Here is a 13,133-nt window from a genome sequence, read left to right on the forward strand (position 1 = left end):
GCAAGATTAGCTGTGCAAAATTTGAAAAGAAATATATATTTTTTTTATTGGTTCATCTATGTGTACAGTTTTAGGGCTTTTTTGCTTAAAGTTTGATGTTTTTTTATAAAAAATTTCAAAATTTTTATGATAACTAGGATCTGAAAATCATTATTGGAACATTTGTTATTGGAATGTTTGTTATTGGTATGTTCGTTATTTGAATGTTCGTTACTGGAATGTTTGTTATTAGAATGTTTGTTATTTTTTATAAATATTCTGAAAAAAAAATCTATTCTTAAGGAATGACTTTATATCATTTAAAATTAAATTGCATTGTTTGCGTATTTTTAAGTTTGGTGAACTTTAACTCAGATAAAACTCAGTTTTTTTCAGCTAATCGCAGGGATCATCTTTTTCTGGATATTTCTGGAATTCCAGATATTTCTATAAATTTTTATTTTTTTCTGATATTTAAATACTTTTCTGGAAATAGAAGTTAAAATTATTTTTTTTTGTCATCAAATAATTAAAACAGTAAAAGTATTGTTAATCAATTACTTTATGCTATATTTTACTTAGGTAAGGCATTATTTGTACCAATATTTTTTTCTTATTTTACGCATTTATTTATTATTACAGGGATTCCCAAATGCAGAGACAAATTGGAGTAATTGCTCAGCTTTATGTGAATAACATATTTTGCAAAATCCCTGAAAATTTAATTTACATAAAGCTGAGCAGTTGCTAAAAAAAATGCTGAGTAATAGCAATTGCTTTTTTTTATTCACTTATATAGGGTAATATAAACTTAATATTTTTCATTGTAAAATATCTGGTTAATTAGTCATAAAAAATTAAATATAAGATATTTAATTTTTTATGACTATTTCATCTTTAATTTACTTATATTTATATTTATTTATTTATATATATTTATTTAATATTATCTTTATATGTACTTATGTTAGCACTTATATTAATTTTGTTTTTAAAATAAATCAAATATAAGTTAGACTTTTAAAGTGTTTACTTATTGTGATATTTATTATTTGGTTATTATATTTTATAAATGGTTATATATAAAAGGTCTACATAAAAATTAATAGCAAAAAGAAAAACCTAAACATAACATTTATAACTCGAGTTAAATTATTTGAAAGAGCTTTTTTGTTTGATGTCGTTTATTAACTACAAAAGTGTTTATCACACCAGTATTTATTTTTAAAAAAATTGTTAAAAATTTTCAAAAAAGATCCAAAATAGAACTTGTCTTCTAGAAAAAGAAATGGTGTTAAAAATTATTTATTAAAAAGTTTTTTGCTAATGTGTTGATAAATACTTTTTTTTTGGAAGGTTTAAATAATATGAAACTTATTTTTTAAGGATTATTTAAGATTTGTAAACACTCAGAACTTAGAGATCACTTATTTTGACTGTTTCACCTAAAAATCTAGTTTAATTTATAAACTCTATTTTAAGTAAGTATTAAAATTACTTTTCTTTTTTATAGAAGAATGCCTGCCAAAAATTTTCTTTTCAAGCACATGAGGTATTATTAAATACACAAAAAGCATTTTAAATCCCGGATTTTTCCAGAAATGTTTTTAAAATATTTTTATTTTATTTTTTCCGGATTTTTTAACTATGATCAGGATAATCTATGTAATCGTTGTTGCAATAATGTAGATCTTCCTATATTTATAAATGGTTATGTATTCAATGAGTCATCTACTCTTCATCTTCTAGATGAAGATTAACTCTTACTTCTAATCTTTCTTGGAAACCATACATCAAATTGATTGCAAAATTAGCATCTGCCAAGGTTGCATCTCTTTGTCATGCTCATCACTTTCTTACTCTGGATTTTATTCTTTATCTCTATAAATCTCAAATCTGTCTTTGTATGGAATACTGTTGTCATATCTGGGGGGGGGGGGGGGAAATTCCAATGATGCCCTTTCTCATAAACAAGGTACAAAAATGTATTGTAAACATAGTTAAACTTTTTCTTGCAGCCAATCTCCAACGATTATCACATTGTTGTAATGTTGCTTCTCTTTCTCTTTTCTACAAATACTATAATGGGCACTGCTCTAAAGAGCTAGCGTCTCTTGTGCCATCTACTAAAATTCATTCTTGATGTTACTCATCATTCAATTAAGTCTCATCCTTTTACTGCAGGGTTGGCATTAAAAAACCTGTCCAATAAAACCCGCTTAAAAAACCCCTATAAAACCCTTCATGGTTTTATTGGGTTTTTTTAAAGATATTTAATAGTTTTATGAATTATTATAATCAACATTATAACTATAATATTATTAACTAAATTAATTATTAACTATTATTATTAAGTATTATAACCAACAATAACAGCTCTCAGAGCAGGTTTACTAATAGTTGAATTATTTAAAAATACATTATCACGATTTTTCTTAAAATATTTTTATAGATTGAGATATTTTTTTATCTTTTATGTTATTAACCTTCCAAGGTGAATTTGAATGAGTAGTAGTGGCCTGATAATACAGTAGAGGAGGCTACCTTATTGTGGTTACAACCCTCTCTCAACTCTTTAACTCCTTAATAGAATCTTAATAAACAAGGTTGCTGCGTAGAAACACAAGTTTGTTCATTTGAATTTCAATTTCAAATTTGAAGTTTAATTAAAACTTCAGTTATTTCCTCCCATTCCCCAGCTCTCTTTTTCCCATTTCTTCAGCTTTCTTTCCTCATTCCGTTCTCCAGCCTTCTTTTTCCCATTTCTCATTGACATATTTAATTATATAAAATAATACTTTTAAATTTAAAATAAATCAATACATATAGATTTAATGTGAAATTTTTCTTTTACAGTCTTAAATTATATATAAAAATCTTTTTTTAAATAGTTGAAAATTTTTTGTTATGAAATATATCATTATTAAGTTATGAAATATATCATTATATAAAATATATTTTAAATAAAGTTTAAGTAGAAAATTAAACTAATTTTCAATACCATTAAAAAATTTTTTTTTTGTTTTTTCAGATCAAAATCAAAATCAAACCCAAAAAAACCCAAATTTACCCAATAAATACCGAAAAAACCCACTGGGCTGGCTTTTTTAAAAAAAACCTGGGTTTTTGCTAACCTTGTTTTACTGTAACTGTGATTAAGTGCTCCAAAAATTTTTATTTGTCTAGTTTTTTTCCTCGAACATCAGTTCTTTGGAATTTGCCTCCTTTATCTTGTTTTCCTGGTTCATATAATTTGCATCTTAGGGAATATTTCTGGGAGAATTTCACCACCCAAACTATTGTTGGTATGGCTTTGTAGTATGCAAATTATTAATTAGGATGGCATGACTCAAACAGAAATCTAATCAAATAAGTGATAGTCAAACCGTTATAATATCTGTATTGACAGAAGATGAAGATGAATGCAATTGTTAGATTAAACAAATAATAAACAAAAAATACATAATAAGTTACAATATTATATACTAAAAACAATAAAAAGTTACAATTACCAGATAATGAAAAATTAAAAATCGAATATTAGACAGGATTTATTCTATTTACTGGTCTGAAAATCTTTAGCAACATTCTGCTAGCCATTAAAAACTACTCAAAAATTTTTAAGTTTAAATAAATTACTCTTGGCACATTTTTCACTAATATTTAAATAGTTTTGATCAATATTTTAAATATAAATGTTTATATAATGTACATGTATTAATGTACATGTAAATATATACAATAATGTATGTATATGTTAGAAATACATACATACAAAACTTGTGATGAAAAATGTTTATTAAGTTTTTATTGTTTTATATTGTAATTATTATCCAAATTATAATTGTTTTAGTTTTATTTATTTGAAATTTTAATAAATTTGTCTATTAGAGACACGCCTGGGATGTTTACTAAAGAAGACTTTGATATGATTGTTCCCATGGTTGATAGTTTTAGTATGATGACATATGACTACCCTAACTATGGAAAGTAAGTTATATTTAAATAAACATATATATATATATATATATATATATATATATATATATATATATATATAGATATATATATATATATATATAAAAACAGTGCTGGCAAAAAGTCTTGCAACAAGGCACAATTTTACACAAATCAATGTTTGCAATGTGTACACAAATGCAAAAAGTCTTGCAACATCATAATTACTTTTCATAATTACTTCCAAAAACAATAATACTTCCAAAAATATTATATTTTCACCAAAAACAAGTTCAATTATTTTTATTACATTGTATAATCATTTTAAACAGATGTACTATTAATATTTGGTAGGATATCTTTTGTTTTTTAACACAGCACTAATTCGTTTGGGCATGGATTTGGCAAGATTTTCACATAGTCCTGATGTAATTTCTGTACACCATACATGGCGAATAGCATTTTTTAAACCATCTAATGAATCTTAGCCATGATTTTCACTGAATTAACTGTTTAAGCTACAAAATTGTCTTTATAAATATATTTATACCTAAAGATAAAAATATAAGATAATAACACTGAGCCTACTGGCGTGGAAACATTGATTTGTGTAAATTGTGCCTTGTTATAATATATATATATATATATATATATATATATATATATATATATATATATATATATATATATATATATATATATATATATATATATATTTAGTTAAGTGATTTTCTACTAATATATAATTGCTCTGTTCTTTTAAGAACATTGAGCACTCTATTGTGTAGAATACTTTTTAAAGTTGTTTAAAATATATATATATATATATATATATATATATATATATATATATATATATATATATATATATATATATATATATACATATCTATATATATATACAGGGCTTGTGATGAAGAAAATCGTCAAGCGTGTTATATCGCGCTCGTAAAATTAGAATATGTTTTCATTGAGCGTGATTATGTGCGCTCGAGATAACGTCGGCGAGCGCGATCATGAAAATTGCTGAAGACGATGCTCATAAAAAGTTTTTTATTTTTTATATCTTTTTTTATTTTTTACGTAATTCTTTCGTCTAAAAATGTTTGAATTAGTATCACACTCATGAAACTACTTCAGCGAAGTAGATTTTTATACTTCCAAACTTCTTGTATATTGTCAGATTTTTACACTTAATTAACGGTTAATGGTTTTTGTATTTCTTGATATTTTTTATTCAAATTAATTATTTAATTTTTTTCTAATACTTCTTTTTTTGAAATTACGTTTTTTTTATCTTAAAAAAATAACACAAGAATAATTTGAAAATCTTCTTTTTTAAAAACTATTCATTATAAGTTAACAGATTTTCCCCTCAACTGTTGTCAATGGTGTTTCCTCTTCTACATTGTCGAAACTGAATGCAGCTAATTCATCAGTCATGTCTTCATCAGCACTGTCTATTTCATCATCGTCATCAAAAATTTGATTTGTAATCAATGTTGTTGCTGTTGTGATATAGTCAACTGGATCATCATCAACTTAAACCACTCATCTCTTATTCAAATAAATTTCTTTTGCTTGCTTTTTAATCAGGATTATTTCTTCTTTTGACCAGCTTCCATGGTTTCCTAATATCATAATGCTATCATTTAGAGTGTCGTGATTCATAGATAAACGTTGATCTGATAATATGCTAGTTACTGTGCTAAACATTCGCTCCATGCTTGAGTTTGATCCGTAAATTGCGAAGATAATCGATATAACTTTTAATAAATTAGGAAACTTTGACTTTTTGTACAAGAACGTCGACCTCCAAATTTCTCTTGTCTGGCGATTGCGTATCATTGCTTAAAGATTGGTTCTTGAATGAATCAAAAAAAGTTTTCATTCTTGGAAAACTAACTTTTCATTAAAATTGGAATGTTCCAATGGTGTTTTAAAATGCGTGGATAAAAACTTTATTTCTTCCAAGCCAAACTCTTAGTTGTCAATCCAGTTCTGTGGGTCAATGAGTCGTATGGTGTGATAAATCTCACACTCTTCCTTTATGGTTGTGAATCTGCTGTTTAACGTATTTATAAGTCTGGGTATAACCTTTCTCCTTATATTTCTGACTAATCATAATGCTTGATCAACATCAACCAAAGTCATATCTAAGTTTACTATTATATACTTTCTATTACTGGGGTGTTTTTGTTTGTCGCCAGCTTTACTAAACTGACCAGACAGTATTTCAGGTAAATAATGTTTGCCCTCAATAACCATGTAACGTGATACATAGCTATCTAAAAATTCTAAATCTGTATCGATTTCTTCGAGCTTCAATTCCAGTTCTAAATTTGTTCGGTTGATTGTAGCTAGAATATCATGCAGCAACAGTTCATTTGCTTCAAATACTTTTGATGCTGGCACAATGACCTCTAGCAAATCATGATAAACGGCAACAGTGCAAAGAAAGTTATATGATTTGAATTTCTTTAGTAACCTTTGAACTTTTGCTCTTGTAGTTATAGGGTTTTTCTGTTCATTTACCTAGTTCTTGTCGGCCACTATATAAGCTGGCCAGGACTCCAATAAATTCTTAAAAGCTCTTATATGATAGCCAACAAACCACTTTCCTGTTAGTTTTGGTAGAGTGTAATGCGTAATACCTAAAATATCTAATCTAATTTAATATTTAAAAATTGAATAGTTTACATTTATCTTAGAAAAATCCCAGATAATGTAAAAAAGATAAACTTGTAATGTGTTTTTACTATGAGCCAAGTTCTTGGAAAATAAAATGATAAACTAAAATATAAATTAGGGTTTTAAGCCACAACGTCTTACCGCAAACTTTGCGGTAAACTTTACCTAAAGCTGCAGATGCATTTATTACTTCTTGTTTTATTTTCCCCGAGTTTTGAAGCAGATAAAAATTTGTATTGTAAAATTCATCAACTTTTTTTAATTTAGAGATCTCGGAAAAAACCTCTTTAACTGCCAGTTCGACTCTGTGGTTGACGCAATGAACTGGAAGTAGCTATTCCCTATCTGCCTTTATTTGCGCTATGACACCGCAATATTTTCCAAAGTTTACACTTGCATCATCGGATGTTATACTGACTAATTTATTTTTGTAATCATTGCAGTCTAGTTTAAATTCCTTGGTTTCAAAAATGTTATTGATTCCCTTGACAATGGAGTCTGCTTCTCCTCCGCCAAACCTATCAATATCAATTAGATCCAACATTTTTATTTGAACCAACTATTCAATACTTTATGTAGTATATTTAAAATAGTCAACATATCGATACTTACAATAACAGCAAAGTTTTTGTGCGGCATAGTTGGCAGAAGGGCCATTTCATAGGCACAGTTTACAAGTCTTATATACGCGTCATCCGTTAAAACTTTTAATGAAGACCATATTGACGCTTGTATCTAAGAAACAAAAGAATATCACAATTACAAAAGTACTCTGTTTCCTCAAACTTTTACTTTATGCAGTACCAATCTTAAGTGAATCATAGTTTAAAACTTTTTCTATAGCATATTTTTCAAACATCGATTTCATTTAGTTTTTTTAAAGGAAAAATGTTCGAGCTTTTTTAACTAATGTTAAGTACACGTTTTTTTTTAATAAGAAACCAATCAAACGATTAGTACTAAAAAGTTTCTTATTTTAAGGATACTTTTTTCTAAATCTAGTACTAAAAGTTTCTTAAAAGTTTCTTTAATTTTAAGTTTTAATTTTTTATTTGTAATCAAATTGAATTCTATTCGATTGCACGTGCAAATTAAATATCATTCAAACTGTTATTCTCCATTGTAGATAATGTTAATTTCGAGTAATGTTGATGAGATATTTAGGTGAAAAATGAGGAAATATTCATCGAACTTATAAATAAGTTTCTTATTGAAAAGTTACTTAGTACTAAAAGTTTCTTAAAATTTTGAGGCTCCTAGTACTAGTTTCTTATAAACTGGTTTCTTATAAAAAAAAAAAACGTGAAATTGTTTTTGACTGTTTTTAATGTTACAGTTGAATGAATAATAAAAAAGAGTTTACGAACTTTAATTAATGCAACATAAGTGTTATAAATGTTAGTTTCATCTGCGTCATTAAATAATAATTTTGAAAAAAAAAAAGAAGGCTGTTGTTTAAAAAGTTTTTTAAGGTTTAATTTTTTTCTTTTGTTGACAAATTATTTTTAGGTTATTATTTTTTTTAACTTTCTCTTAGTTTATATTAATTTTTTCAGCGCGTTTTAGAAATAATTAATTATCAAAATTTAACATGAACATCATCAAGCATTTGCAAATGTGTAAATGCTTGATGGCCAAATCATCAAAACAAAATATATTAATGATGTACAATCACACGACTTCCTGATTAAGCCTGCAACAAACGACACTTTAGCACAGTTCAAAATTAAGATATTAGAATCTGGTAAATAAGAATAAAAAATCTTTATTTCAAAGGTAATAATTTATTAATTACCTTTGAGGATTTTGTATTTTGTATTCCATCGGTTGACGTAACACATCGCTCATTTGAGGGTTTCACGCTCTCACACCTTATTGCAGTAAGGTGAGAAGATGTTTCAAAATGTCTTTGAATTGTGTGGATCAACACAAAGTTCGTCCCATCGATGAACCGTAAAGCACTTTGTTGTATCAAACCTTTACAACCTTGTAATACCGCTTCTCAATTTCTTGTACAAACTTTGCAGTAAATTTCAATAATGTATGTAGTTCCGTTGGTAATTTCAGTTCTAAAGCCTATTACCTCTTCAACTTTCCGTTTAATAAATGTTGACATCATTACTTTGTTTCCTTTTTAAATGTCCTTGATTGCGAATATTTTAAATATCAGAATCTTTTTAAATTTGAATTAAAATAAATAGTAGTTAATAAAAAATCTATACTATGAACAAAAACTAATTTTAAAAATTACTCTATTATAAACATTTGTTTTTATTATAAATGATGTGTGGAATATTACAAACAATAAATCAAATAAATCTTACTTGATATTTTCACAAGATTAAAAATACACTGCAGTTTAAATTTTCTTATAATGGTTTTCTAATTTTCTATTCTTATTTTATTTGCGCATTTTTGTATTCACATTGTGTTTCCACGTGCACATACCCTTATTGAAATTAGTGACTATTAACAACTTCAAACGGCTCATTCATTACGTTAGTGCAAAGGAGAACGACATAGTGCTTTTTATATTTTATATCAGTGCTTTTATAATAGAATATCTTTAATAAAAAATTTTTTTTTTAAATATTTTATGAAAATAAAAAAATAATCCCTATTGGGATTATTTTTTACTATTGGACAAGCGTTATTTTATACGCTCATCATAAGCTGAACGAGCGTTGTTTATCGTGCCTAGAATGTTTGAAAATACCATTTACGGGCGCGTTTTACGAGGGGAGCGCGATCGTGCTCGTTTCATCACATCCCTGTATGTATATATATATCTATATATATATAAATATATATATATATATATATTATATATATATATATATATATACATATACATATACATATACATATACATATACATATATATATATATATATATATATATATATATATACATATACACATATATATATATATATATATATATATATATATATATATATACATATATATATATATATGTATATATATATATGTATATATTTATACATATATGTATAATTATATGTATATATATAATTATATGTATATATTATACATATATGTATGTATATATATGTATATATATATACATACATATATGTTTCATCACATCCCTGTATGTATATATATATATAAATATATATATATATATATATATATATATATATATATATATATATACATATACATATACATATACATATATATATATATATATATATATATATATATATATATATACATATACACATATATATATATATATATACATATATATATATATATATATATATGTATATATATATATGTATATATTTATACATATATGTATCATTATATGTATATATATAATTATATGTATATATTATACATATATGTATGTATATATATGTATATATATATATATATATATATATATATATATACATATATATATATATATATATATATATATATATATACATATATTTATATATATATACATATATATATATATATATATATATATATATATATATATATATATATATATATATATATATATATATATATATATATATATATATATATATATATATACATATATATATATATATATATATATATATATATATATATATATGTATATATATATATATATATATATATATATATATATATATATATTATATATATATATATATATATATATATATATATATATATATATATATATATATATATATATATATATATATATATATATATATATATATATATATATATATATATATATATATATATAAAAGGCCTTTTTAAGAAGCGTTATGCAGCTCGCATTTTACCTGTGAAAAGGCGATTTGCCTAGGCGTTCAACAGTTTTGCGCTACGCAAAAACTATTATCTTTTAGAATATTTAAATTATCTTTTAATGTCGTTAACGTGACGTTTATGCAGAAGAAATAAAGTTGTAAGTAAAAGCATTTTAACCGCTATTGTAAACTAATAGATTTTTTGTTAAAGTAGCAGTTGGTTTAATAATATTTTTTGTTGGTGTTAAAAATTAGTTAAAAAAAATAAAGTGTTTTAAGTTTTATCTTAAAGAATTAAATATATAAATTCCTTTTAAATATAAAAATTATTTTTTGTCATAATAGTTTAAAAAAATGCACGATTTATTTTGATGTAAATATTTTATTAAAAAGATATTTTGAATATTGTTAATTCAATAACATAAATTTTAATGACGTTCGTTTAATTTATGAAAATAAATTATGATCACGAATATGTTATCGGTAACTGATAAATAATACAAACAAACTCTTTATTGTTTAAAAACATTATTAAAAAGAGTTTACAAAATAAATAAGAAAAAATTTATTAACAGTTAATAAAATAACCAAAAACCAACTGTAAAATTATAAGAAAATAAACATATTATTTTACGTTTTATGAAAAAAAAATTTTTCAAAATAAAATTTAGTTTTATATTGAAAAATATTTAGTTGTATATTTGAAAAAAAAATAAAAATGATTTTTCAATTAGGAACTTAGATTTTAGTTGTAACTTTAGTTGTAGTGAGAAAAAAAAACTGTGATTTTTAATGCGTTAATAAAATAACTTTAATTACAATGCTAAAAATCTTTCTGATTTTAAAATCAGGACTAGAGATGTTACTTACTAAAGCTATTTAATATCTATATGAAAGCTATCCATTAGGCTTATCAGTATCTCAGTATACTCGTCAATGCAGAAATATTTATTTCAAACAAGAAGCAGTTGGTACTGTGCTTGATTCACTTTAGCAAGCTTCTCACCTCTAGCTCTATTCGATGAAAGTTTTCTCATGAGAAAAAATAAATTGCAGCTGCAATCTTTTCATTTAAAAGGTCTACGTTTGGAACTTTAACGGAGTCCGAAATTGCCAAGACAAGTTATGTTCATATCTTAAATAATCCTTAAAAAATAAGTTTCTAGTTTTGAAAACAAATTATTTATCAAGATATTAACAAAAAACTTCATAATTTTTAATGCCATTTTTTTTTTTTTTTTGAAGGTAAGTTCCAGCTCTTTGATTTAAAAATAAAATAAAACTGGTCTTATAAATGCATTTTTGTAGTTAATAAATGTCGCCAATATAAAAAGTTGTTTGAGTTATAAATGTAATGTTGTATTTGGGTTTTTTCTTTTGCAGTAAAGTGAAGAATGCTTTTCTATACAACCTTCTATAAAATGTAAAATAACCAAATAAAATAATCACAATCAATAATTAACACTTTAAATGTCTAATTTTATTTTTAAAGAAAAACTAATACTAATGCTATACAAATTAAATAAAAGAAAATTCAAAGGAAAATTATTCTGACATTTTTTTAATGAGTCCAAAATAATAAGTAGTTTCGATTTTAAATTTTTTAAAGAAAAATAGTTTTTTAATTACGTTAAAGAATTTTATTTTCATTTACTGTGAAATTAAATTTATTCGCATTATTTTTCACTGAATCAAAAATAATAAAATAATACTTTTTGGTTATTTTCAGTTATTACAAGTATTTAACAGAATAAGCAATTTTAATCTGATTTTGAACATTTAAACTTTACTAAGAATGTAAATAACAAGGTTTTAGTTTTATAAAGATTGTAATCGCACCATACAGTAAACCGCACAATAAATATTTTGAGATAATAATTTGAGTTAACCCATAAATGAGTTAAGAAGATTTATCTGTGTATGATATCTATATGATATCTATATGATATCACACACATAGATATGTATGATATATGATATCATACATATCTATGTGTGTGTATATTTGTGTGAAATTCATGTCATACGGCAGAGAAGATTTAAAGCCACATTAACATACATCAATTGCAGGCAATGTTATTATATTGAAATGTTATAGAGTACTCTTATGTTTCATTTCTAATTGCATATCAGGTATACTCCCTTAAAGTGCAACAGAAAATGTTGAGTTCATGAGTGAAAATGAAATTGGCTAGCATTGTTAATATATAGGGCACATAATTTTCATATTAAAAAAAAAATTTTATTTGTTGAAAAAGTTGTAAGGAAACTGACAAAAGGAAAATAGATTTTAACAAAAAGATTCATGTGTTTTACTATATTAGTAAAATTTTTTTGACTTCCAGCTATCCATTTATGTTTAAGAGAAAATCAATAAAAAGTTAATGAAGAACATATTTCTAGTTTTGGATTTGACATAATCAGTTAGGTTGGCATTTGGCAATGCCCACCTAACTGGCAACCTAAAAGTGTTTAAGGACAGCAAAATATTGCAGACCTCAATTCTATGTTTTGTGGTAACCCTTTCGTGTCAAATTTTTTTTACCGACCTGATGCCAACCTCTGACAGTTTAAGGTCGGCAATTTTTTGCCAACCACATTTTTCCTAACTCCGAGGGCTAGTTAGAAGATTAACTTTTATGTTTTTACTTTAATAATGTCAAAAAAGCAGAATTATTCATCAAATTATTCTCAAATTGATAAACAACACATATT

The 13,133-nt window shown here is 24.5% G+C and overlaps 1 protein-coding gene across 1 annotated transcript in view; it reads left to right on the top strand.

Moving 5' to 3' along the window:
• Positions 1-13,133, top strand: part of LOC100200929 (chitinase domain-containing protein 1) — a 56,276-nt gene that overhangs the window by 18,824 nt on the left and 24,319 nt on the right. Inside the window, exon 5 of the mRNA XM_065804258.1 lies at positions 3,871-3,969. Coding sequence (XP_065660330.1) covers positions 3,871-3,969 — 99 coding nt within the window. The remainder of the gene's footprint in view (positions 1-3,870; positions 3,970-13,133) is intronic.

This window comes from Hydra vulgaris, chromosome 08, assembly GCF_038396675.1.
Source record: "Hydra vulgaris chromosome 08, alternate assembly HydraT2T_AEP".
Lineage (NCBI taxonomy): Eukaryota > Metazoa > Cnidaria > Hydrozoa > Anthoathecata > Hydridae > Hydra > Hydra vulgaris.